Source organism: Carex rostrata, chromosome 30 (assembly GCF_964058835.1).
Source record: "Carex rostrata chromosome 30, lpCarRost1.2, whole genome shotgun sequence".
Taxonomy (NCBI): Eukaryota; Viridiplantae; Streptophyta; class Magnoliopsida; order Poales; family Cyperaceae; genus Carex; species Carex rostrata.
The window spans coordinates 6,099,701-6,126,108 of NC_135947.1; the positions used below are offsets into that span (position 1 = coordinate 6,099,701).

A 26,408-nucleotide genomic window follows, 5' to 3' on the forward strand; every position below is an offset into this window, starting at 1 on the left:
ATAAACAATTTAAAAATTAAGTATAAATATTTTTTATTACACATAAGAATGCGGACGTAAAACTAATTTCTTTGAAGTAAAAATAAAGCATGAATGTATAAATTAACAACGCTCTTAAATCACTACCAAGTTTTCCCAAAAAAACAAAACAACAACAACGCTCTTAAAAATGGAAAACCTTTCAAAACAAGAATACAATCTAATTGGTTCATATATATCCACATCTTGTAGGCCCCACAACGGCTCAATTTTGCTGTGGTATATAGAGAAACCAAGCAAACAAACTTGGACTTGTGTGCACACTACTCTTTATCTAATTTTTTTGAATGACGCCTTTTATCTCCTACTTTCATCTTCCTTTGTTATTCCTCTTTGCTTTCTTCTCCTTCTCATGTTATTCTAAACAAAGTCACAAGGTTAGTAATTCAGTATTTTGGTTCCATTATTCTCTGATAAAATATATTCTTGATAGAATGTCTTGGTATTGTTAAAGGTTTATGTCGTGTACCTAGGCGAACATGGTGGAAGTTACGCAGCCGAAGAAATTCAAGAGAACCACCATGCCCTTTTATTTTCAGTTAAAAATAGGTACACAACCAACTAACTTTTTGTTTTTATGCTTAATCTTTATTTAAAATTATTAATTATAATGAACTTTTGGCAAATGTTTTTTAGTGAAGAAGAGGCGAGACAATCTATGTTGTATAGCTATAAGAACAGCATAAATGGATTTGCTGCTTTGTTGTCTGATGAAGAAGCTGATATCCTTTCAGGTGAACAGCTAATTAACATAATTTTGTTGAGTCATTTGAGAATAGTTCAAATAGTTGGTATTTCTTCCTTTGTAACTGGATATATAAATCTCAAATTAGTGGTCTATCTCTTACTATTTTTTTGACAGATATTTACAAATATGATTATGAGAAATAATATTGGAAAATATGGACTGAGAGGCACGAGGAATAAATATTTGGTAATATGATCTTCTTTCAAAATTGCATCGCCATTAGTTGGGATTCTTTTGGAGAAATTTCAAGAATAGATTTTGTTCAAAGATTTTGTAAGGGAGTATTCATGCATTGAACACAACATCACCATCATATCTTGTTGATCAATTCAATTGAATAAATCCAAATAATAATTACAATTGTGCTATGTATAATAATAATTACAAATGTACATTTTTGGGTGATAGCGCGTTGATTTTTTTTTGTTCACCTCTTTATTTTGAATCGTACTAGCTTCAAATTTTTTTGGCGAATAAATATGTCTTATAACATTTGAAATTATTAATGTAAAAATATCATAAAACTAGTTGTTATTTTTTCCGTTTACAAAAAAGAAGAAGAAGTTACATAAAAAAAAAACCGTGTGTAAACATTCACGTTGAAATGTCTCACAACACAAAATACTACTTGACAAAAATTGTTACTACAAGATAATGACATCTTTTATAGTGGTCGTCAATTAATACAATATATAATTACATTTACAATTAATGTCATAATTAAATTGTAGCTAGAGAGGAAGTAATTTCGGCCTATCCAAGTGAAGGGAGGTACTGGGCCCCACACACAACCAGGTCATGGGAGTTCATAGCAGGCTATGAGGGGATAAAAGAGAGAGGCTTTGGATTTGAAGAGAGCGATTGGCTACCTTCAAAAACCAACCATGGCAAGGATGTCATAGTCGGAATGTTGGATTCTGGTGCACATACTTCCATCTCTCAATTATTAATTTCTTACATTGCTTTCACAAGAGGAGTTATTTTCTTCTATTAGACTGATTTAATTAACAAAATTGATGTTTGCTCTAATAAACACAGGTATCTGGCCTGAATCCAAGAGCTTCGGCGATGAAGGTCTCGGCCCTGTGCCGGCGAGATGGAGAGGAATTTGTCAAGAAGAACATTCTTTCAAGTCTTCATCATGTAATAGGTAATTTTTAAAAACAAACAATTATTTAAAGACAATCAAAAGTTAAACAAATGTCACTTTTGTAAAAAATTGCAATTTGAAATTTTGCTGGAAGATTTTTTATAAATATTTAAAGTTTGAAGGTTTAACGTCCTTCTTTATCTAACACAAATAATAATAATTTAAATACTCTAATGTAAATGGTGGATTCAAGGATGTTTTGTTTCACATACATAATTAATTATCTAAATTTGTTACAGTTTTAATTTGCTGGTCTGAAAATATACACTCCTCTATTTGTTCATACTTGCTGAAAATTTCCAGCCGAAGCTCAGAACTGGACTTGATCTGTGATGCCATTTCAGAATAAAATAAAAAATAACAAATTACTTTATAATTATACTCAGCATGCAGATAATATGCAAATGGCTCTGTTGAAGACATTGTACAAGTCTTACATGGATAAAAAAAAATGACAATGAAGGTAACATAAATGGCAGGAAATTAAAGGCCGATATTGTCCACACCTCCTTGCCCATATATGCAAAAACCTCTCAAGTTTCAAAATGCTTATGCATTCTCTGTTAACGTTGGTCCCTTTCTGAAACCGGGACCCACCTCTTCCACAACAATACATGCTCGAGTACAAGCTACTATAGGAGAGCATAAGAGAGGACAAAAAAAGGAGCCGTGCAAAGCCTTATTTTATGGTGCAGAGACAAGTTCTATTACAAGGTCTCGTGACCTTCTCCTTAGGCTTAGTCCCACCATGCCATGCCTTGTCTGTTTGATCCTGTAGCGGTGTAGTCTCTTTTTGTCTTTAGTAAAGGTTTCTAAGAAAACCGTTTCTTGATGAACCATACATATCAAACGTAGATTCGTAATTAACCGTTGATTTCTCATCGGATAATAGTCAAGATCAATAAATTAAATAGGACGACCAAATATATATGTACGGGGTTTTTAATGAGATTGACCTTTGGCCATTCGATCAGAAATAAAAGGTTAAGATGTACTTGTGATATCTATTAGAAAAAATTACTCGTGGAGAGGCGGCGGACCGACTTCTGCACAGAGGTAATTTAGAGATTCACACATAAATATGAACCCTTCGTTTCCATTAAACGGTCACGTCGTATCTAAGCCGTCCAATTTGGACTGGTTGGATGTTGATTGATCGGTCTTGCGCTGGACCATGCCATCATGGCAACCTTTTCAACATTTTCAATTTGTTAAGGATTTTCTTTCTCCAAGGTTCTTGTTTGGGATGTTTTGTGGAATCCTTTTAGTTCTTTTTCATCTTTTAAGACCCAACTATTTGCAAGCTTAGATTGTTGGGCTTTATATTTTAAGCGTTTGTTAGATACTAGCCCAATACAGAACAAACAAGCGCGCTATTTATTAGTTTAATTTTATCAATGATGAACCACATCAACAAGAACTTGCAGTATCTAAATTATACACTAAATTCACTTATTTTATTTTATTTTAGTTTAGTAAAATTAAGGGTCAATCCCTTACCTTTCCATTTGATTAAAGTTTAAAAAATAGTACAAAAATAATGTAAAGATAAAGTTTATTAAGGTTCAGAACAGCTGAACCAGTATTCAGTAAAGTAGTGAATGTAAGAAAAAAATTGTGAAAATAAATAAGAAGAAGAAAGAGAAAGCAGAGGAAGATAGTCTCCCAATTCATTTATCCTACTATAATTTTTTTTTTTTTTGCTAGTACAGCCTAAATTGTGTACTATTTCTTTATGGGTTTGTGTAAACTTGAACAATTTCTTCAGCTACTTCCCATTGTAGGAAGATCATTGGAGCTAGGTACTACCTCAAGTCATACGAGGCCTACTATGGATCCCTCAACACATCCTATGCATACCGATCACCACGGGACCATGACGGCCATGGGACCCACACATCTTCAACTGTCGCTGGTCGCACAATCCTCAATGTGTCTGCCTTGGGTGGCTTTGCATCCGGTACAGTTTCAGGCGGAGCACCTCTTGCACGACTGGCAGTGTACAAAGTGTGTTGGCCAATACCTGGCCCAAACCCCAACATAGAAAACACGTGCTTTGAAGCCGACATGCTAGCGGCTATAGATGATGCTATTGGTGATGGGGTCGACGTATTAAGCATATCAATTGGATCTGTAGGGAACCCGGAAAATTTTTCAAAGGATGGAATTGTAGTGGGTGCATTGCATGCAGCGAAAAGAGAGATAGTAGTGGTATGTAGTGCTGGTAATTCTGGTCCGAAACCTGGTACTGTATCAAACCTCGCGCCATGGATGATTACAGTTGGGGCAAGTAGTATTGATCGAGTGTTTACTGCAGAGATCAGGTTTGGCAATGGCATGATTCTCACGGTAAATTTTACTTTAACTCTTTAACAACCGAAAGGAAGAAACTATAGTTTTTTTTTGCCTAGTGTAATTTACTGAATTTCAGGGACAAACTGTAACACCGTACCAACTAAAAGGGAAAGACTATCCTCTGGTTTATGCTGGAGACGCTGCTATTGCTGGAACACAAGCTAATCTTACAGGGTAAAAAATTGAGTTTTATAAGTAATATTTAATTAATGCTAAAATTCTCATGTATTTCTATTTCCCATGCTCTCAACCTTTAGCATGCGGAAATATTCTATAGAAGCTCCCATGCAAAATCAGAATTGAAAGTATCTCAAAATAGGAACCATATATAATATTGACTTTAAAGGGGAATGCAAAGCATTTAGTATATTCCTGACATGAACTGTTAAATTTTGTTGTAGGCAATGCCTACCAAATTCTCTATCTCCAGATAAGGCAAAGGGCAAGATAGTGGTATGCTTCAGAGGTGCCGGCCTACGTGTTGAAAAGGGACAAGAAGTTAAAAGAGCCGGTGGGGCTGCCATAATTTTGGCAAACCCCCCAGCCAACGGAGATGAGGTACCAGTTGATGCACATGTACTACCAGGAGCAGGGGTGTCAGCAAGTGATGCCATTAAGATCTTAACTTATATCAACTCGAGTGGCAATCCGACGGCTGGCTTGGGCCGAGCAAGAACAGTTGTCAATGTGAGGCCATCCCCTTCTATGGCTCAATTCTCATCCCGAGGGCCAAATGTTCTTGAGCCTAATATTCTGAAGGTAATAATTTTGTGTTTTTTTTTTTTCGAGTTGATGTGTTTACTATTTATTTTGCTAATTTGCCCTTTATTCTAGATAAGACAAAACCACATGGCAAAAGCTATCATCATGGATAAAGGAAAAAGAAATCGAAACAAAGAAAAAATAAAATGTAAAGAACAGTTTTCACAGAAAAATAGGGAAACAAGGCAAATAATATAAATAGTAAAATTGTTTTTCTGAAATTATCAGACAAACTATGAAAAGAACAGTTTTCACATAATTGTTTTTGAGCTTGCCTCATTGTTTTATCCAAAAAAAAAAAGGTTTTGACTTGATTGTAAAACATTTTTTTTTTGCAGCCAGATATAACAGGACCAGGCTTGAACATACTTGCTGCCTGGAGTGAATCATCGTCGCCTACAAAACTCGACAGTGATAAAAGAAGAGTAAAATACAACATCATGTCTGGAACATCAATGTCGTGTCCCCACGTGTCAGCAACAGCTGTGCTTTTGAAATCAATGTACCCGCATTGGAGTTCATCTGCAATTAGATCTGCAATGATGACAACAGGTACATTCATTCTTTCTGAAATGTGCAAATTCTCCTTTATTTTTATTTTTTTCCAAATTTCCATTACAAAATTTTTGTTGCCATCAGTTTCTATTCTAGCAATATACGAATTTTAAGTCGACTTAATTTGAGTGTTACTAGTACCTTCTTTTTTTCTAATTTAAACAATATATGCTCATCAAATTACAGCTACAATAAACAATGCTCAAGGAGGTCCATTCATGAACGGAGATGGAACGATAGGGGGCCCCTTTGATTATGGATCAGGCCATATAAGGCCCATCCATGCCGCCGATCCGGGTCTAGTGTATGAAGCCTCCTACCAAGATTACCTTCTCTTCATGTGCGCAAGTGCCGGCGTTCAAATGGATTTCTATTATCCTTGTCCTAAGAACCCGCCACAACCGTATTCATTGAACTACCCTTCTATTGCTGTATATGGACTCAATGGTACTGTTTCTGTTGTCAGAACAGTGACCAATATGGCCAATGGAAGCGCCCGATATCAGGTATCGATAGTTAGTCCCAATGGAGTTTCAGTTCAAATTTCGCCAAGAGAATTAAAATTTAAGGATGTTGGAGATAAGAAGAGCTTCAAGATTGTTCTCAGAGATAGAGGAAGTGTCATGAGAGGGAATGGTACTTATGTTACAGGGTCATTTACGTGGAGGGACGGGGTGCATTTTGTTCGGAGCCCTATAGTGGTCTCATTTGGGTAATTTTGTATATTGATTCTTCAATAATTCAAGATGTAACGAGAAACAAAAAAGAAACATAGTAATAACTTGGGTTGTCAAAAGATGGATCCTGGTAAATTCAAAAGAATTGAGTTGTTTTCTTTTTGTATTTTGGAATGAGATTCGAGATTTTTGGGATGCAATTAATTTGCTATGTTTTTACTTTCCATGGAATGCTAGCTCATAATACAAAAATATCAATGACAAGAATGAAAAATAATTGGTATTCTTGTCATACATAGTTGTGTTGATCAGGGGCGGATCTACTGTAGCACAGGGGGGTCAGCTGCCCCCTGCTGGATTTTCAAAAATAGTGCTAAAAATATGCTTTTTGGACCTCTGCTCCTCTCTGGAATTCAAATTGCCCCCATGTAGCCCATTTTGGAATTTTAATAGACAGAACGGAGCCCATATAAACTCGGAGCGAAACAAATTAGCGGATCCCAAATATCGAAAATTAGTTGAACCAAAATATTTTTATTTTTTATTTTTTTTGAATTCAAAGGCAGAGGCTGCCAAGTTGAACCAAAATGTTGATTTCAAATTCCCTATAAATGTTGAATTGTTAATTTTTTTCAAGTAATTTAGGATTTTTATTATATTGATTGGTATTTTTTTTGTTATGTTGAATTGTACCCGATAAGCTATTTGCATCCGATTATTGTCCCGCCCTGACAAAAATTCTGCGTCCGCCCCTAGTGTTGATTAAATATTGCATTTTAGATCACTTATTCACTATATTCTTTGTATCTTAGATTAGGCTTAAACAAAGAAAAGACTAGAAAGGTAGTTGATGGCTGGGTAGCTGATGAAGATTTTGTCATTTGTTCTTTTTAGAGGGTTTGTATGTAATTTTGCATGCTATGTGGAGGTTTTTTTATTGGTTCGGATCCAGTTTGAGTGATGTATATTGATCTGTGAGGATGGAAGGGTTGGCTGAGATTCTGTCGAGGAATACAGATTCTATACTTGATAAATACCAGATTGATACTGAGATTCAGGTGTATTTATTAGATTATATATTCTGATATTGGTTAGTATGGTCCTTGATATTGTTTGAAGTCTGATTGCAATGGTTGTAATAAACAGTTTTTTCTGTAAATAGGATTAAGTGGTGTGGTGGGACCATTTATTCCCAAAAAAAAAAAAAAAATCAAAAAATTGTCAAAATTAAAAGGTTCACAATGGAAGTCTTAATTAGGGGGCAACAAATGATATTTCAAAAGCTAAAATTTCGAACCTGTGAGTTTAGTTCATAAATCAAGCCTGTGAGGTTTTGGTTCATATTTGGGTAGCGCAGGGGTGTATTCGTCCCCAAAAAAGAAAAAAAAAAAAAAAAAAAACTGGAGTATGTCGGAAAAGCTTATTTCAATGGGTTTATAGCCAGGTCGTTTATTCAAAAGTTCAAATATGGTGACAAAGAGTCCATGTATTGCATGACCTGGCATGCCATGTTTCCCAGAGGGAATGCTATTTAATTGAAATTGCATTTATGTGCAACTTCTAAAGCAATTGATGTTCTACGGAAGATGAATGGTCTTCATAAGTTGCATAACTTGATGCTTATAAATTCCAGTTGGGAGGCCCAAATGGGTATAATTTGGGGGCTAATATTGATCCAACTAATGAAATTATGAGCACTTCAGGTTTTCTGCTGGTTTTTTAGTCTTCTAGATTATGGGGATGCTTTGTTTGATGTTTTAAAGATAAATTGTAATTTGTTTGCGCGCTTATTGTTGTGCTAAATTTTGTTGTGGCACAAGTGGGGATAACTTGGGTACATTAATTCTTTAGCGGGTAAACAGGCTTGGTACAAGGATTCTTACTCTTGGTTTAGTACTTGGGGTAATATATTCAGTAGTAATTTTAGATTAATTGGTTTAAATGTGAATAGAAATTGGTGGTATTGCCACTTCTTTCAACAAAAATAAATAAATAACTTCCAATTGGGTATTCTAAAATGCATTTACAGTTCTTCTTTGTCCATATTTTATGATTGTTAGATTATGAAGTTATCTGTGCTCAAACAAACATATACAACTAACATTATGCATAATTGTTTTCTAAAATACATTCAGTGTATTCATGTATGTCTGTTTAAAATTTTAATATGTTTGAAACATTTATAGTTGTAAAATCACTTAAAGTTTTGTCTGTTCACATATTACGCAAACAAATTAGCGGAAGGCATTTATAATGGGTTGCTACTTCAATTTATATTTGAAACCAATAAGACCTTTTATTTCAAGTTATATAAACATCAACTCCGACAAGTGACCTCAAAATATTTTGATGAACAAGCACATGTTCTTCTTTTGTTGTAAATTAAAATGATATGTTAAATATTATGCAAATATATCTGCTTAATTTATTTATAACAATTTTGGAGAAAAAAAATAAAGTTTGCTAGAATTGCCACCAAACTGAATAGACGCACTTTTAAGATATCATATGTTGGCATTATAGGTCTGGGTCTAACTCTCGCCATAGAAGTGAGGATGGTTTGATAGGCATTGGATTAAATTTTATCTGATTAATCAGAGTGTTTAATTTTTATTAAGATTTGTACACACTGGATTAACGTAAATCTTAATACATATCAAGTGTCTCTGATATAATATTAGACTGAATTTAATCCGATGCCTATCAAATCACCCCCAATTGCCTCACCATGTACTGTCCGGCTTAACTAGATTTAAACGAGATAAATGTGCTATACGGATGACTACATAATAAGTGCCGCAATATTTGCCTTCACGTGGAGAACACGTTTCTCGACTTAAAAATTTGTGGCCTACATAATTGTTTATTAAAATTAATTGGAGCTAGAAAGTAGAAACCATTGGTAGCCTAGATTGCAATAATTAATATATCACATGGTAAGTTTTATTTCTTAGAAAACTTCAACGCGTTATTTAACACGCAATTATCTTATTGTCATGTTTTGAAATTTTGAAAAATAATTTCCGTAAAAATAACACTCGAAAATGGTAGCAGTTTCGGTCAACCAGGATATCGATTTTTTTCTTCATTTTGAATAATTACAAACAATATATCAATTAAAGCAGTGTTTATATTAATTGAAGCGTATACCAATTTCTTTTTCTTTTATTATATGTCTTTGCTGCTTCTATAATTCTATGGCTTTTGTGACTACAGCTTGTGTCTGCCTCCTCCTTAAAAAGAAAAGAAAATAATAATGATGAGTCAGTATTATCCGAAGACTAATATATTTTTGTGTCACTATTATCTGACAACCGATTTTATCTCCAAAAAGTATGTATGTCACTTATTTTAATTTTAGTTTACAATGTGTTCATCATCATCATCATCATCATCATCATCATCATATTTTCAACAATCATTACTTTCGGATGTTCTAAATTTTTTAAATCAAGTGATTTTCTATTTATTTAAAAAAATAGCAAACAATTCTAAAAATATAGAGTTTGGCCTCCAAGTATATTTTTATATAGAGATCATGTATAACTGTTTAAACTTTGCAAATAAATATATGGATCCGTAGAACAGGCGGATCCATAACATGCATATCACCATAACCTCACTCTTTATTATTGTTATTATTATTATTGTTACTCTTATTATTATATTTATTATGGAGTAGAACTAGGGTGTTCTTAAGTTCACCAAGCTCTTTGGTAAACTCAAGTCTAAAATTCGTCAAATCAGTTTTAAATAACAAATTTGAACCTTTGAAACCCACCTACCTTACGAGTGATGCATCTACATGTGAAAATTTTAAACATTCGAATTAATTTAGTATAAAGTCAAGCGGTCAAAAAATGTTCAAAAAATGAATGCATTAAAATTAATTTATTAACCTTCTAATTTTTACTGCTTGACTTTATACTAAATTAATTCGAATGTTTAAAATTTTCACATGTAGACGCATCACTCGTAAAATAGGCGGGTTTCAATGGTTCGGATTCGTCATTTGAAGCCGATTTGATGGGTTTTAGACTTGAGTTCACCAAAGAGCTTAATGAACTTTAGAACAGCCTAGTTCTACTCTTTATTATGAATATTATTTATTATAAGCATCATCACCAACTAATCACCACCATGATATCCATAAGGCTTATCAAGGAATAATTAATCTTAGTAAATAAATGAGTGCAAGGTTGCAAGCCGGGTCAATTTATTGTTTTACCTTATCCTCCAAATCATTTTATAATCACTCATTAAATTAAATACTAAATATTGAATTAAGAGATTAACCTTGCAAGAATGGGTAAAGGTCCCACATAATAAAGACTAAAAAATATAAACCCCTCCTCTTCAATCCCTTAATTCCTTAACCTCAACCAAATTAAAGAAGATAAAAGAACATCGATCCCATTCAAATCCAAATAAAAAGGCTTCAAATGGAAGAGGAATTTGAAGAAAGAGATATACTATTTCCAGAGGAAACAAATGGTTTTTTTGATGATGAAGAGTTCATGAACTGTTTGAACAACGAACCAAATCGGCGTGAAACAGAACAAATTCAGCGTAGAGTTCAAAGTTCTTCCCCGATCAACATACCCGGTAGAGATCGTGCCGTCGATGGTATAGCCTTTCGTAGAAATAATGATACTGGAAGTGTGATAAGCAGTAGAATTTTTGTACCTCCACATATTATTATGGAGCGTAGAGAGAGAAAGAACATGGCATTTTTGGTGCAAGCGCAAACGCAATATGCAACTAATAAGAGGATATATGCAACTAATGAGAGGATGGTTGATGGAAGGGGAATACCTCCAATTCGCTTGCCGATGATTTAATGAAGGTAGATATTTTGTGGAATGGTTTGGTCAAATTTTGAGTTGCTTCTTTTTTAGTCCTTTTGTTAATTAGTGAGCCATTTTTGGAAGATCAACGCATGATTTTGTTAATTTGAAAGGATGGGGAATTGGGGATGCTCGTATTTTTTAAGGCCAACGCATGGTTTTTGTTGATTTACAGCTATATATGTACAATTTTTCAATATATATTTTTTTGGTGCGGAGTTCTTTTTGAAGCTATAAGTGTAGAAGGATTATTTTGAAAATCCTCCTCCGAGCAAAATGTAATATTTGAAAGAGTTTTTTTTTTTTTTTTCTTTCAGAAATATTTCTCATATATTTATTTTGGTGGGTTTGTTATAAAAATGCAATTCAATCAAATAAGTAGTTTGTAACATATTAACAATGAAATTGAAGTTCCTTTATTCGATTAGTAGTTCAATTTTAAATTATGTAGTAGCAAGTTAATTCTCTATTTATTTTTATTTTTGGCTTTTTGTCTGCTACATTCTTTAAAGAAGTTGGTCTTATGGAAATCTAAAATCTCCTACCAAAAATAACAAATCAATTTTTTTAATTTTTTTTTTTTTATTTACGTCTGACTGCATGTGTCAATGGCGATAAGCGTGTGTTTCTGGGATAATCATTTGTACAATCAGCAAATTTTCCTAATTAAAATGTCCCAAAATGAAAGTAATATATTATAACCCATCAGAGTTAGTATTCTTTTGTACACGGTATTCATTTTTAAAATACAATTCTTTGAATTTTCAGCCCCCTAATTAATAAATATGGATGCAAAGGAGCTATTAAACAATTAAAAGATAAAAAAAATGGTTAATTGCTAATGTACCCCTTAAAATTTTAAGTCCCCATCAACATGTAAAATAATATTTTATTTTTCCATCAAAACTGTAAAATATTCTAGTTTGATGAAGGAATAGAATATTTTTAATGTTTTGATAGGAAATTTAAAATTTACAAGTTCTGATAAATACACTAGTAATCAATTCAAAATAGTTTACATAAGAATGTGTATCTGGTATTCTGGTACGTTGCACACGAATAAAAGCGTGGTAACTGTAGCATTCTATTTATATTTCTCATTTTAATTAAAGAGATCACTGTGGAGGACATAGTTGTAATTTTTAGTTTCTAATCAAATTATTGTAATTAACATTGATGATATTTTTAAATTAATTCCCTTAACATTTCACACAATGTAATACATTATATATAATTTGTTGGAGCAAGATAATTATGACTTTTAGTTCCTAACTTCAATCATAATAAAATGTCAGAAAGTGTCTGATTTGGTGGGCATTTAATTTCTAAAACATATATTTTTATTTTTTTTCCTACCAAAACGAACTCGAAAAATAAAAACTAATAATATAAACGTTTAGCTTGCTGATTACTAATTAGATATAGGTCAATTGTAGAATTTGTTATTGGAAGCCGATTGATTTTTTTTTTTTAAGTTAAGCTCATGAATCTTTATTGTGTACTTAAGTTCATACATTTTTTTAGTTTCATTAATAATAATGGTTAAATATAAAATCAGAAAATTGATGGACATAGAAACAAATAATTTCATTTTTGTTAAACAAAGGAATGTATGGATATTTTCTTTCTCTACGCTCGAAAAAGCACATGGTGATATTTTAACTTGTCATTGGTAAGACCCAAGAAATTTTCCAATGTACAGACTAATTAAGCAAATAGACTGCGCAAGAATAATTTTTCCATCATTGGTTTACTAAGCAAATTTAGGCATAATTGATTGATTTAACAATTTTATTAAAAAAAATCAATTTGAATCTTTCTTAGTTGATTGTTATAAGTACTCAAGTGCATCCTAGACTCTAGATAAAATAAATAATTATAATGAAACAACTAAGTCTATGCAAAACCCTTCATCCTAATTAAAATTTCGATCCATCTTACCTGATCCAAGGACATTGATAGTTTGAAATTTCAAGTTTGAACTGACCAGTGACATGTAATGTTTGCCCAAAAATACCACCCTTCATCCTTCTCTTTTAAATTCTACAGTATTTATAAAAACCAAACTTTATGCTATTAAGAGAAGAGTTAAAACAATGAAGAAAAAATAATCAGTACACAATAATATGATCGAATAATATTGATAAACAATTGCTTAACACTGCTGATATTTTAAAGTATTAATATCAAATATTACAAATATTTATACCTATGCACCGAAGTATTTATACTTATGTGGTCAACTATTTTTGTTAAAGAAAGGTTGACGCATGGACGATTGAGAAAGGTTGATGCGGAGATGTGGGGTCCACCATTGGAAATAAATATTTACAAGTATAGATATAAATACTTGTGTGGTGAGGTATAAATACTTGTGTGGCGATGAGTCTGAAAGTATGCCATCATGAATCTCATTTAAAATATAAAATTGCGTAGAATACGTTTGTTGTTTTAGATTCGCAAAATTTCTCATAGATCATGAGAAATGTGGACAACATTGAAGAAAAAAAATCCACCTCTAAAAACATATATGGTTCTTCTCCCCATGTAGTTTGAGTGGTCTCCTTATATAGTCATATCAAATTAGACATGCAAGTATTAATAACTTAGTTTACAAATTGCAAGTATTAATTTATTATCTTCCAAGTATTCACACCTATGAATTTAATTAAACTTGGGAGATCATAGTGTTTTGAATAAATTTAATTAAACTAGTTAATTAAATTAGTTTATAGAAATTAAAATCTGTTTAAGAGATAGGAAGATAATGAGGGAATGAAAGTAGGGGTTTCATATAATTATTCATTTTTTATTGACATCCTGAGTGTCAAGTCTCAAATTTTATTAATTAAAAGTTTGAAACTGAAAACAGTGATGTTGACGTTCACCAGTTCATTAATTTACCTTTCACCAGGTACTGTTCATGTGATACATCAAATTTATTTGGATCAATATATCTTGAAATTCTATTATTTGGTACAGTTGATGGTGCTTTTAAGTCCACCTGATCATTCTACAGCTTTGCTCAGCCAACATGATCTCATAGTCCATTATGTAGACTACACGAACTCAGCCCACAGAAAATCTCAAATTAGCATTACGGATAAGCTTTGAAGAATAATTAATAAACTAACAGTGGGCTGAGCAATTAACCGAATCTACCGACTAGCCTCGCTGTCCTTCTTAAGTTGCGTCTATTGCGTATATTTTTTAACAGAGTAGTTTCGACTTCATGCAGCACACCAACTACATGCCTTAATTCTATAGGCGGTGTGATGCATAAAGCCAAAATTGCATTTACTCTCTATTTTGCATTGTTCAAACAAAATTTCTCAGCTAAATCAACCATCAACCACTAGAGGAACGAATATGGCTCCGCCACGTTGTTGCCTTTTGAGGTTTTTAAACTATCACATTCTGATTTTACACAACTCAAATTTATTTCTATCAGTATGGTAAAATAAAGAATGTTCAATACACATGTAAAATTATTCTGATTTTATATTCTGTCATAATGAGTCATAATCTAATAAACAAATATTTGGATAAATTATATATTTGAAATTTTTGAATGAGATTATTATTTAATCTATACATCTTTTGCATTATATTACCCTTCTGATCATCCAAACTTTCGGAAAAGGCGAAGTATGAAATTCTTATAAATTGTTTTATTTATGAACAAATTTTTTAGGCTTGTCACTGTGATTTAAGATATTTTATTCAATTACAAAAAAAAAATGTTTTCTACTAGAAAGAGAAGGGATAGATGAAATTGCAAAAAAAAAAGACTCCGCCGCATCAAATAATGCAGTGTGAGAGTGAAAAAAAGTCTCACACAACAATTACGCAGATAAAAAAAATGCTCACACCACACCAATAAAATCAACTACACGGATCAATAAAATCTTAAAAAATGCTCACACCCAGTATATTGACACCTCTACCACCAATTTGATGTGTTTTTTGTGTTAACTACATTTTGCCTTTTCATAAAACTTTTACAATTTTTCAATTTTTTTCTCAGCGTTTTTTTTTTTCCCTAATGTCTGCAATATTTAAATTTGGTCAAAATCAGTGGACAATTTTCTGTGAAGTACTCATTTCCTATATTTATTTCATACCTTTTTTTTCTTATATATCCGATAACTCTTCTTAATTATATTTTCTGTCAGGGCCTTAGTCATGGTACAAGCTATGTTCCGAAATTTTTATGAATACCTAAAAATATTATAAAATTACAAAATCTACCCAACTTTTCGTAAGAATTCAAAATCTGCCCTTTTCAGCGACTAAATAACTGGACCAAAACCCTATTTCTGGTTATTTAATCACCGGATCTAAAAATTGGTCCGGTGACTAAATAACCTGTTTTGTGTTTTTTTTTTTTTTTTTTTTTTTACAAAACATATTTTTTTTAATTTATTTATTTTTTGTGTCGAAATATTAGAAATGTTTAATATATTTTTTTTAAAATAGATGAAATACAATATAATTTGATTTATTAGAAAGACTACAACAAATAATCCGGATTAACATTTTTTAGACTGGATTTTTTATGGCTATAAGAAAAATTAATATATTTCTTTATGTATTATTGAAAAAAAAAATGCTTTGAATGTGAGTTATTGATTGCAGTTCAAAAGTCAATTCTAGATAATACATAAAATATTGTGATCCTTCTAGTATATTTAATTTCTAAAAAGTTGAATATGTTTTGAGAATTAGTTTTGAATAACAATCATTAAATAACTTAAAGTTTTTATTTTTTTTCAAAAATAGATACAACTTTTTAAAAACCAATTTTTTTGAAACTTTTTTGAAACTTTCGATCTTTGTATAACTAGAGATTTAGGACATTTTTTTCCTAACCAATTGCTCAATTGCTGCTACCCATTTGAATACTTGTAAATCTTGACGATAGTAAGTGAAAAAAACTACAGCAGCAGGATGTGAAGCAGCTATCTTGCAAATCTTGCTCGCCATCTCTCTACAAGAGGCCTTGATTGCATGTATAATTACATCTAAATCCCCCTGTTAATTATTAAGCCTTGAAGAAATTTAATCTGGCCCAGCCCAATGGGCCCAATTGTGAGAAGCGCAAAAGGGAACTTGGATTTATGGAGCATGAGTTCTAACTTTATTGTCAAACAGATGGTCGACTGCTGAATCAATGCATGGCCCAGATCAGGGGCCGATCACTGTTAATTTGAGGTTTCAAGTTTTAAATATATTTTATATATGTAATAATATAATAAGGGTAAGGCTATGGTACTATGCATAACATGAATTGGTCCGTGACACGGATTCATATTTTTGTTTTTAAAATTCAGTTTCAAAACTGAAAAGTACACTTGTAGTGTTGGGTTTGAATTTAGCTAGACTAGAATCGAGCAATGTCCATCTTGGAAGTTGGAACTAATTATGTGGTCTCTAGTTCTTATCAATATTTCATTTGTTTGCAGTAATGTGTAATCTTTATTTTTATCTCATCATGGACGGATTAAAACAAAAATTAGTAGCATGCGTTTTGCACGAATCTCAAAGCACAAATAATACTGGTCTCGTGCACTATCCCGAATAGGCACCGTACATACGCACGCCTCAGGGTAGAGATGCAAATGGATCGGATAGTGCATGGTAAAACCATATCCGTATCCGCTTTTGTTTTTCGAATACTGATCAGATATTAGATATCCGTAGATATATATATATATAAATATTTTCATAATATATATTAAACTATATAGTATATATCTACTATTCGGATACATATAATTAAAAATCAAAATCATATCCATATCCATATCAAATTTTTGGATACGGATCCGGATACGGTTGGATTTTATCCGACCGTTTGCATCCCAACCACAGGGTCTCAGCTTTACAAAGTGCACCAGTCAACAATACACATTATAGTTATACAGACAATGTACAACAACTAACCCACATAAGATCTAGAACTTATAATTTTGGATAAGCCTAATATAAGAACAAATTAAGTGGGTCCCACACATATGGACTAACAGTTCCCCAATCATTCGTTCACCTCAGCTTTGGCTTTCTCTTGAGAATCACTTTAAGCCTTGTCATATATAGCTTCTTGCTTGGGTCCTTATTAGGCGCTTTTCTAACCTTGTCGTTATTTTAAAATATCTTAATTAAAATCCCAAGTCCCCAACGTTTATGCGGATCTCTGTGATTGGTCGCCATTAATTATTGAGCATGCATTACACGGTTCTCCTTCTGACTAGCTTTAAACACCCAAATAATTATTGGCAAAAAAAATAAAAAACTAAGAATCCGAATTCATATCACCTGATGAGATAACTCAATTTTTTTTGTTTTCAAACAAGTCCGTTCAATATATATTAGCACGAATCATAAAGAAATCTTATGTATTACATATTTGAACTGAATTAGTCCGGATTAAAATTCAAATGTTACATTACCTCATAGAATCCGCACTCAAGAATTAATACTGCCTTATTCATAAAAAGCTGACTGACAATTTTCTTGCTTACAACTAGTATTCCTCTTGGCCTCATTTTTTTCTAGATTCAGATGTGATTAAAATTAAAATGACTTTGTTAGTTGAATAAAAGATCGTCGTTAATTTCAAGACCCCAAAGTTTTGTGTGAAGGAATTCTCAAACTTATTATAAAATTATTTTACCAAATATATTATATATACGTACGTGGTTGCCATCTAAAGTCTAAACTGATTTCATATAAAATAATTATTTCCACTTATATGAGGAAAATACGTGTGGAAGGAGAATACTTCCCTCATCAGTATTACCTCTCCAATAGAAGCAATTTATTGATATACGTGGTTGGTCAAGGACATGCCACATCAGCATGGTTATTCCTTGGTTTCCTTTTTGCGCACTCTTCTCTTCTATATAAATTAGACCCAACTCCAAGCTTTTGTTTTCCAAATAGCAGAAGCAATTAATTTCTCAATAGTACTCAAAGAAAGCAATTAATCCCAGTTTAGCATTTCCCACAAAATGGAAGAATTCCTTGAAGCTGAAGTTTTGTGGCCGGAGAAAATCTCTAAAAAATCCTCCTTTTCTGAAGAAACGATATCGAACTTCGCTGATCGACGCAGCCGAGACGTGCAACATAATAGTGAAATCCCTCCTTCGTCTCCTATCACCATACCATGTAGTCCATCAAGTCATCATCATTTTTCACGCGAGAGTACAAAGTGGGGCTATGAGGAAGAGTGCACCGAGTTGGTGCCGCCTCATGTTATGGTGTCCCGAAAGAGTAATGGTGGCGAAATTGCAATTTCACTCCGTAGCGGTCAAGGCCGAACGCTAAGAGGCCGTGAGCTTCGGCACATTCGAAATGCAGTTTGGAGGATGACTGGTTTTGTTGATGGATAACTCGTTAATAGCTAGAGAATTTATTTTCTGAGTATAATTTTATTGTTTTATTAGCCAATGATGATTTTTGATCACTGGAAGGTGGCTTTTGTAGCCCAGAAAATTCCCAAGTTAAATTTGACAATGTAAAGAATTGATCGAAGACCATTTTCTATGGAAATAGAGTACCGTCTGATTTCAAAATATTTGAAATAGAGATTTTCTTTCTTGCCATTTTTATCCCTGTGATTTTCAGATCTTGTTGCTAATTAAAAATACTTTCTGCGGATCGAACTTAATTAGTAAACAGGGATGAAGCTTTCGCCTTTCGTGGTATGCTTTGCTAGTAAACAAATAGTTATTTTGTATGAGAATAGACAAAGTCTTAATTATATTTCCAAAAAAATAAAAAGAAGAAGACAGTCTTTATTAGTAGTTATCTTGCTTTCTTGTAGGCAACAAGATTGGGTTTCCATGACATGATAATCTTAGAAGGAAAGGCAAACAAGTAATGATTGGGAAATAGAGTGTAAGACCTAGAAAAAATAAAAAGGTGGCTTTTAGGGAGTATTAACTTGGTTAGTCTTTTGTTTGAATAATGAGGATTTATCTTAATTTGGTTTGTGCTTTATTTATTTATTTATTTTATTTCTCTACTCCGTGTAATTCCAAAAATTGTATCTTTATCAAAAATCAACTTTTAATTTAGTGACAAAAATAATGTTTTTTGTATGACAGGTCATATGTTTGAAATTTGAATTTTTTTTTTTTTAGATATTAAATAATTAAGTAGTTTTATCTTCAATTTTTTACTCAAAAGTAAAATTGTATCTTTATCAATAAAAAAAGAGAACCTTTCTATTGTGGTTGTTTTCGAGATACCTACCTGAAATGCATGGCATCATACTCTCTGTTCCTTATGTTACCTATTTTTATGTTTAAATCTTAACTCACTTTGTTGTTTTTTTCATAAATAATATACATAAATTAGATAAAATTTCGTAGAACAATATGTAATTGAGTGAAAGCCTAATTATTAACGTCAAATCATCCGCTTAAGTGGAAAAGAGAATATACTCACTACATGCAAAAGTAGTATTTTTTTTAAAACCTTCGCGGAGGCTGCGAAATTGTGAGAGGAAATTCAACTATCGATCTTTGGGTAACTAACAATTCTAAAACTTTTTTTCTAAGCAACTATACAATTAATTTCTTATGCAGCACAAAAATTGAAGTTCTCATAACCAAAATTATAAAATAAGACTTAAAATTTCTCCTAACTTAGCAATTACATCAACAAATTAACTTAAAAATTATAACAAAATGCTTAAAAATTTGATTTATTTATTGCATTCACATGTTATGAAAATTATAGCAAAATAAACTGGTGGTGATAATTTAAATGCTCACTGAGAATATCTAATATATATTTTTTGAGATGATTATTCAGAACTTGACTAAAGTACAACGATCAAGAAATTGGAACAAGTAATGGAAAGATAGATTTGGTTCTGAGATCACACAGATTCTCAATTCTTTGATAAAACTGATACATAAAAACTAACTTCTGCCAAGAGACATCACGTCTGTTTAAATACAAACCCTAAGAACAGAAAATTCATAAAAGATACATAAAAGATCCTAAAAACGCTAAAATTATAAAGAAAGGTCCAAAAGCCCATGAAGGAAGGCTTGGATCGCGAATCTGAGCCCGAAAATGGGTGAAACGAATCTATAGATTGTTTTAGATCCGGTTTTGGATTGTGGAGTTCCTGTTAAAATTTCAGTCCGATCCGACGGACGGATCAAAAGTTACACTCATTTTTGTAAAGCATGCGCATATTGCATCAACCCTAGTTATCCCTTTGGTTGTTCTACCTTGTTAGCTTTGGTGTCGCACTTTTTCCTGATAGGGACTTTAATGTCATGTCATTCTCGCCCTTTGCGTTACCTTCTGTGCTCGTGTTTACGTGTTAAGTTTGAATAATTTATTTTTGAAAATTTTAAATAATAAAATAAATGAATTAGTAAATTTAACGAACTTAATAAATCAATATCAGAACTATCTGGGAATTTTATCAAATATCGACAAATTAATTTTTAATTGCTCACGGGCTTAATTTTATCTTCTTTCTAAATTTTTTATTATCCTTATATATATTATAACAATAAAGAACTACCCAAACCATAAATGCATTAATTAATTATATCCACATTATGAATTTGGACATTGTTGAGTTAATTTCAAATTTCGAATTTAAAACCATGTTATTTATCTGTTTCTGACTTTTATTTGAACTAATTAATTAATCCGTACATACATCATGATCTATAAGGTGGAATTTTGGATTAGTCCCAAAATTTTCTAAAACGGAGATGTCTGGGGTTTCTTTTCTAAACGTAATCTATTTGGTACTGTCACCAGCGTGAGTAGAGATCATTTGTTTTGATGCTACAAATTTGTTTCATGATGCTAGCTGTTGACAATTTTTTCTTCCAATCAAAATAAAAAAAAAAGACAGTTTTTTCTCCCCACCATGGCGTCAGCGTAATCTAGATATTGTTCAGATAATGACAATAGCCTCCTCACTAATGGTATAATTTCAAGATATTAATGCTCCACTTGTAATATTTTTTTAATAAGCTTTTCATATGTGGCAATTAAGTGGTGTCCCACAATAAACTACAATCCTTCAACGCTTTGGGTATCCTTGGAGGTATCTAACTAGCTAGATGCCTTGTACTTTTGCTTTCCTTGCCTTGTTATTATTTCAAAATATGTTAATTTTATCATTGTGTGTATATATCTCTGCCATTGGTCCCTCCCGGCTATTTTTATTAATATCCCTAAAACAAATCAAAATTTTAAAAATGCCCCTGCTCCCAATTTTTTTTTTAAAATGCCCTGACCGCCTGGGCTTCGGGCGGCCCAAAAAAGCCCATGAAGCGCCGGCCCAAATGGCGGCCCACAACACCAGTAAGGCGCCCCCCCATCTGGCGCCCCATAAGCCAAGTGAGGCGCCCCCCCATCTGGCGCCCCACTGCCCAGCTAATAACCCCACCCGTGAGCCGCCCCTCCTCTCTCTCCCCCATTGCTTCTGCCGAAAAAAAGAGGGAAAAAAGAGAAAAAAAGAGAAGAAAGAAGAAGAAAGAAGCCGTTCTGAGCCGACCCCTCTCTGCCTCGCACCACGCTCGTCACTGCCTCGCGCCTCAATTCGCTTCTCTCTCGATCGAACAAGTGAGTTTTCTTTTTTTCGATTCGATTAGGGTTTAGGGTTTAGGGTTTAGGTTTCGGTTAAATGTGATTAAATGATGTAATGTGATTCGGTTTTGTTTGATTCGATGTTTAGGGTGAAATGTTAGTAATTAGTTGAATTGATTGAATTGGTCGAATTGGTTTGATTGGATGCTTGAATTAGATGATTGAATTACTTGATTGCTTGAATTAGATGGTTGAATTGCTTGATTGCTTGAATTAGATGGTTGAATTGCTTGATTGCTTGAATTGGATGCTTGAATTGCTTGAATTGGTGCAATTGCTCGAATTTAGGATTATGATTTATGGTAAAATTGCTTGAATGACATATGGTTGAATTTAGGGTTTGTAGTTGTGAATTGTGATTTTTTTTTAAAATTTAGGGTTTATAGTTAAATTTAGGGTTTATGGTTGTCAATTGTGAATTACTTACAAATTTAGGGTTTACACTTCAATTTAGGGTTGGAATTTATGGTTCAAATGGTTGAACGGCTTAAGAACTTATTTTTTGGGTTTATGATTTAAAAATATGCATATTTATTTTTTGAAAATTATTTTTGTGATAGTTTATAAAAAAACATGTATATATGAATATAAAAGATTTGAAGTAAAACTAATTATTTTGAAGTATATCAATATTTGTTTAAAAATGATATATATATTTTTTTATTGTAAGTAAATTGCATCTATATCTCATTTTTTTTATTGTAAGTAAATTGCATGCATTTGTTTACAAAAAAAAAATGCATGTACATGCAAAATTAATTTTGTAAACAAATTGCATATACACCCAAAAAATAAACCCAGAATTGTATATGCATTTTTTTTGTAAAGTTTATTTATTTTCAACAAAATTAATTTTTGTAAAAAAAAAAATGCATATGCATGCAATTTACTTACATGCAAAGTGTAAATTAATTGTATATACATGCAAATGCATATGCATGCAACAAAATTAATTGTATATGCATGAACATCATATAAATGCAATTTATTTACATACAATTATTTTTGGATTATATACATGCAATTCTTATTAAAAAAAAATTATATAAATTGTATGTTTGCATGTATATGATTTTCAATAAATCTAAAAAAAGTAAACCCAGAATTGTATGTAAATTGCATGTATATGCATTTTTTTTGTTTAAAAAAATTGCATAAATTGTATATGCTTCTTATTAATTATGTAAAAAAAGTAAACGCAGAATTAATTATGTAAACAAATTGCATATACACCCAAAAAGTAAACCCAGAATTGTATATGCTTCTTATTAAAAAAAAATTTATATAAATTGTATGTTTTGATTAATATTTTTTGGCAAATGTAGTATGCCTAGAGTTAGACGGTGGGGAGTACGAGCTGAGCCTGCAGAGGGTGCAGATCCTGTGGATCCGAGTGGAGCTGGCACGTCCTCGGTGGATCCGACTGGAGAGGGCCCGTCGTCGTATGATGATACGACTGGCAGGGGTTTTGAGGATCCGACTGCAGCGGATCCGTCGTCTCAGGCCGATTTTCCAAATGGTGTGCATGATCCTGACACATTTAGTCCTCTTCTATGGACCCATCATGTTAAGCACCGCGTCTCATTGGCATCTCTTGAGGTACGTGAATTTTATACTTTAAAAAATGACATTCTGTTGAGTTATTAAAAAAAATGCACGATTTGAGTCTGACAAATTGATAATAAATACAGGACGATGTCATGCTTACGGTGAGGCACCGCAGGTCTGAGATTCCGTACGTCCCCCATAAAGAAATGCAGCGATACATCTTGAACCTCGGCTTGTATCAGCTTGCCACCATGCCGCAGAGTAGGATCGATGTGTCTCTGATGCAGGGTTTAGCGGAGAGATGGCGACCTGAGACTCATACATTTCATCTCCCGGTCGGGGAGATGACAGTCACCCTTGGTGATGTGAGCGCCTTATGGGGTTTACGTATCGATGGCAACCCCATAGGCGGCATCTCAGACCATCCAGAGCTGCAGAGGATGATACCGGAGTTGTTAGGGTGTGATCCGAAGGCTAAAGTCGACTGGAGCCAGCATTTCGTCATGCAGTACAACTGGGCTCGACATCCGGAGCAGCACTTATGGAGCCCGCCATGTACTACATCGTTGGGTGCTGGTCCCGGGGATCTGAGATATGCCGTATGGTACCAGAGATGGGGCATGCCGTCAGTCTACCTGACAAGCCATTATGGCGAGACCCTACGTCGTAGGCTGATGGATTCATCCAGCAATTATATGCCCTGGGGTCCGATCAATGCTCGCGCGGTAAGTAAAACCGAAACATACTTTAATTTTAAATTGCAAATTTTAATTACTTACTGTAGGCATAATCATGTTGTGTGCAGCTGTTGACCGCTATGAGAGGAGTTGGACACAGCTTGGCGTGCATGGCGAAGGATGCTTGGCGATATATAGGATGCCAGATGCTCGAGCACACTGCACCAATCGTGGAGACAGGCGGTTTTGAAGGCCGCCTCGTTGTCATGCTGCGCGATGCTGGGGAGAACATCAATTGGCGGGAGATACAGTCTGCACCGCGAAATCCAGATTATCAACGAGTCCCTGTCTACGGCGATGAGATGCCGCAAGCTCCTGCAGGTAATTACAAGTTAATATTAAAAGTACGACACACACAATATTCTTATTTTCGTTGAATTGTTCGTTCTAACTCAGTTAACTTCCAATTATGCAGCTGATGACTCAGGTTGGGCGTTCCACGACTGGGTGTTGAATACCCAAGGATGGGATGCTTATAAAAATAAATACGGAGTTGCAGTAGAGCTTGGCACGGTCAGTCGCCAATTATACCATTATTTGTTGCAGAGTTCTTTGTATGTAGCAAAACTAACATTATTTTAATCTAGGATGGAGCACCTCGTTGGAATGCCGATCCCATATTTAGCATAAATGAGCTGGACCCGGCAGATACAGATGCAGAGGCGTATGGCTCCCACAGACCACGATATGGAGTGGAGATGGAGCATGACTTTGAGGCTGGTGGGAGTTCATCTCAGACTGCAGATGGCTTTGTCTCTGCATTATTTGGCGCACCGCCTCCTTCCACGTATTCTGCAAGCTGGGAGCAAGATCCATGGGAGCTGCGTACACAGCCCGCCAATGCAGAGTCAGCTGCTGGATTTGATCCATGGGCAGGCAGGACAGGTACGCAGCACATGTATACGGGGGACGAGGATGAGGATATGGGGGACGATGAGGAGGATTTGGGAGAGGATGCATTACGAGATGTGAGTCCGCAGAGGCGCGTGCAGCCGCACAGGCATGGCAAGGGCGTAGCGGCTCCTAGGTTCTCTCTATCCGAAAGGAGACGAAGATGATGATTGTAGAGTTTTTGTTTATTGTGATATATTTCTGACTGTAGTATTTTGACTCTGGGACTGCTGTATTATGTTGACATTACGTTTTTTTTATTTTATGTTCATGTTGGTATTATGTTGTTTGCACTTTACATTTCATTATTATAACACAGTTCAACAATACAATTAAGGTTCAACAATATAATTAAAAGCTTAACAGTATACTTCAAGTAATTACATTCAAACTAAGAAATTATATTCAAGTAATTACAATTTCTTCACTATTTGCTAGAGTCCTGACCGCCTGGGCCACGGGCGGTCCACTAGGGATGCCTATTTATTCGTTTTTTCTCTCTCTCTTCTCACTCCAACATCAGTCTACCTTCCACCTCAAAGGCAGAAAGAAGGGAGAAAGCGCTCAAGGCGATTTCGGGCGATTTCGGGCGATTTTCTGGGCGACTACAGCTACAGGTAATTTAAATATTTTTTAAATATTTTTGGTAATTATTTTTTAAATATTTCTTTTAATTATTTTTAAAATATTTATTTCAATTATTTTTTACATATTTTCTAATTATTTTCTAATTAGCCGTTGATTACTGTACAGTTAGTATTTAATTACGCACATAATTAGCCTTCCTAATCAATTGCTGTCACTTGAAACCCTAGTTATAATGGCACCCAAAGTTGGAAAAAATAGAGGAAGAATTGAAACCGAACGCGAAGCAAAAAGAGCACTCATTAATAATTTTTGGACGGCTGAAGCCTACACGATGAGGAATTTGGAAAGATTGTTTTCACCCAAAAATAAAGAAGCATTTCTGAGCACTCTTGATCCATCAATTAGAAAAATGCTGATGGAAGGCTGGGTGGACAGGGTCCCTCCACCTGGATGGGGACAGTGCTGCTTATGTGAGCTGAACGGAGATATGGTGGATATGTTCTTCTGTTATAAATGTGGCAAAGCTGTTCATCCCAATTGCATGGACCCGCATGCAGATCTGCTGAACGACGCTCGTCTCACTACGTGGGAGTGTCCTGCGTGCGTCCGTCGGGCTGAGGAAAAAAAGGGAGCAAGCTCCTCGTCTCGTAAGGCTTAGACCCCAATTGTATGTTGTTGTAGTATTTTATGTTTTAACTGTAACGGTTTGTATAATTGATATTTGAACTGGTTGTTGCTGTATGAATTTTATGTTACCTTATTCTATGGACTCGACGGTACTGTATTATTTAGTAATGTATTTGAATTTTAAATTCCTGGATTTATTATGAATTTTAATCCGTTTTTCTTCACAAAATTCTTCAAATCAAAATTAAT

General features: G+C 33.6%; 2 protein-coding genes across 2 annotated transcripts; both read left to right on the forward strand.

Annotated features, from left to right (window-relative positions):
• The first annotated feature begins 292 nt into the window (after nt 1-292).
• Nucleotides 293-6,486, forward strand: LOC144547050 (subtilase family protein). The gene is made up of 10 exons (XM_078295659.1): nt 293-416; nt 494-588; nt 676-773; nt 1,519-1,707; nt 1,826-1,937; nt 3,722-4,286; nt 4,369-4,466; nt 4,694-5,051; nt 5,393-5,606; nt 5,796-6,486. Exons 1-10 carry the CDS (start codon nt 327-329, stop codon nt 6,323-6,325), a joined length of 2,349 nt encoding a protein of 782 aa, XP_078151785.1. The 5' UTR covers nt 293-326; the 3' UTR covers nt 6,326-6,486.
• Nucleotides 6,487-18,146: 11,660 nt separating this feature from the next.
• Nucleotides 18,147-18,527, forward strand: LOC144546770 (protein S40-1-like). Its single transcript, XM_078295319.1, has one exon. It carries the CDS (start codon nt 18,147-18,149, stop codon nt 18,525-18,527), a length of 381 nt encoding a protein of 126 aa, XP_078151445.1.
• Nucleotides 18,528-26,408: the final 7,881 nt, after the last annotated feature.

Excerpts from the sequence above, each read along its gene's own strand:
- LOC144547050 (XM_078295659.1), top strand. The coding sequence starts at position 327 with ATGACGCCTTTTATCTCCTACTTTCATCTTCCTTTGTTATTCCTCTTT. Across the intron at positions 589-675 it reads TTATTTTCAGTTAAAAATAG|TGAAGAAGAGGCGAGACAAT; the intron begins GTACACAACCAA and ends AATGTTTTTTAG. Across the intron at positions 4,467-4,693 it reads ACACAAGCTAATCTTACAGG|GCAATGCCTACCAAATTCTC; the intron begins GTAAAAAATTGA and ends ATTTTGTTGTAG.
- LOC144546770 (XM_078295319.1), top strand. The coding sequence starts at position 18,147 with ATGGAAGAATTCCTTGAAGCTGAAGTTTTGTGGCCGGAGAAAATCTCT.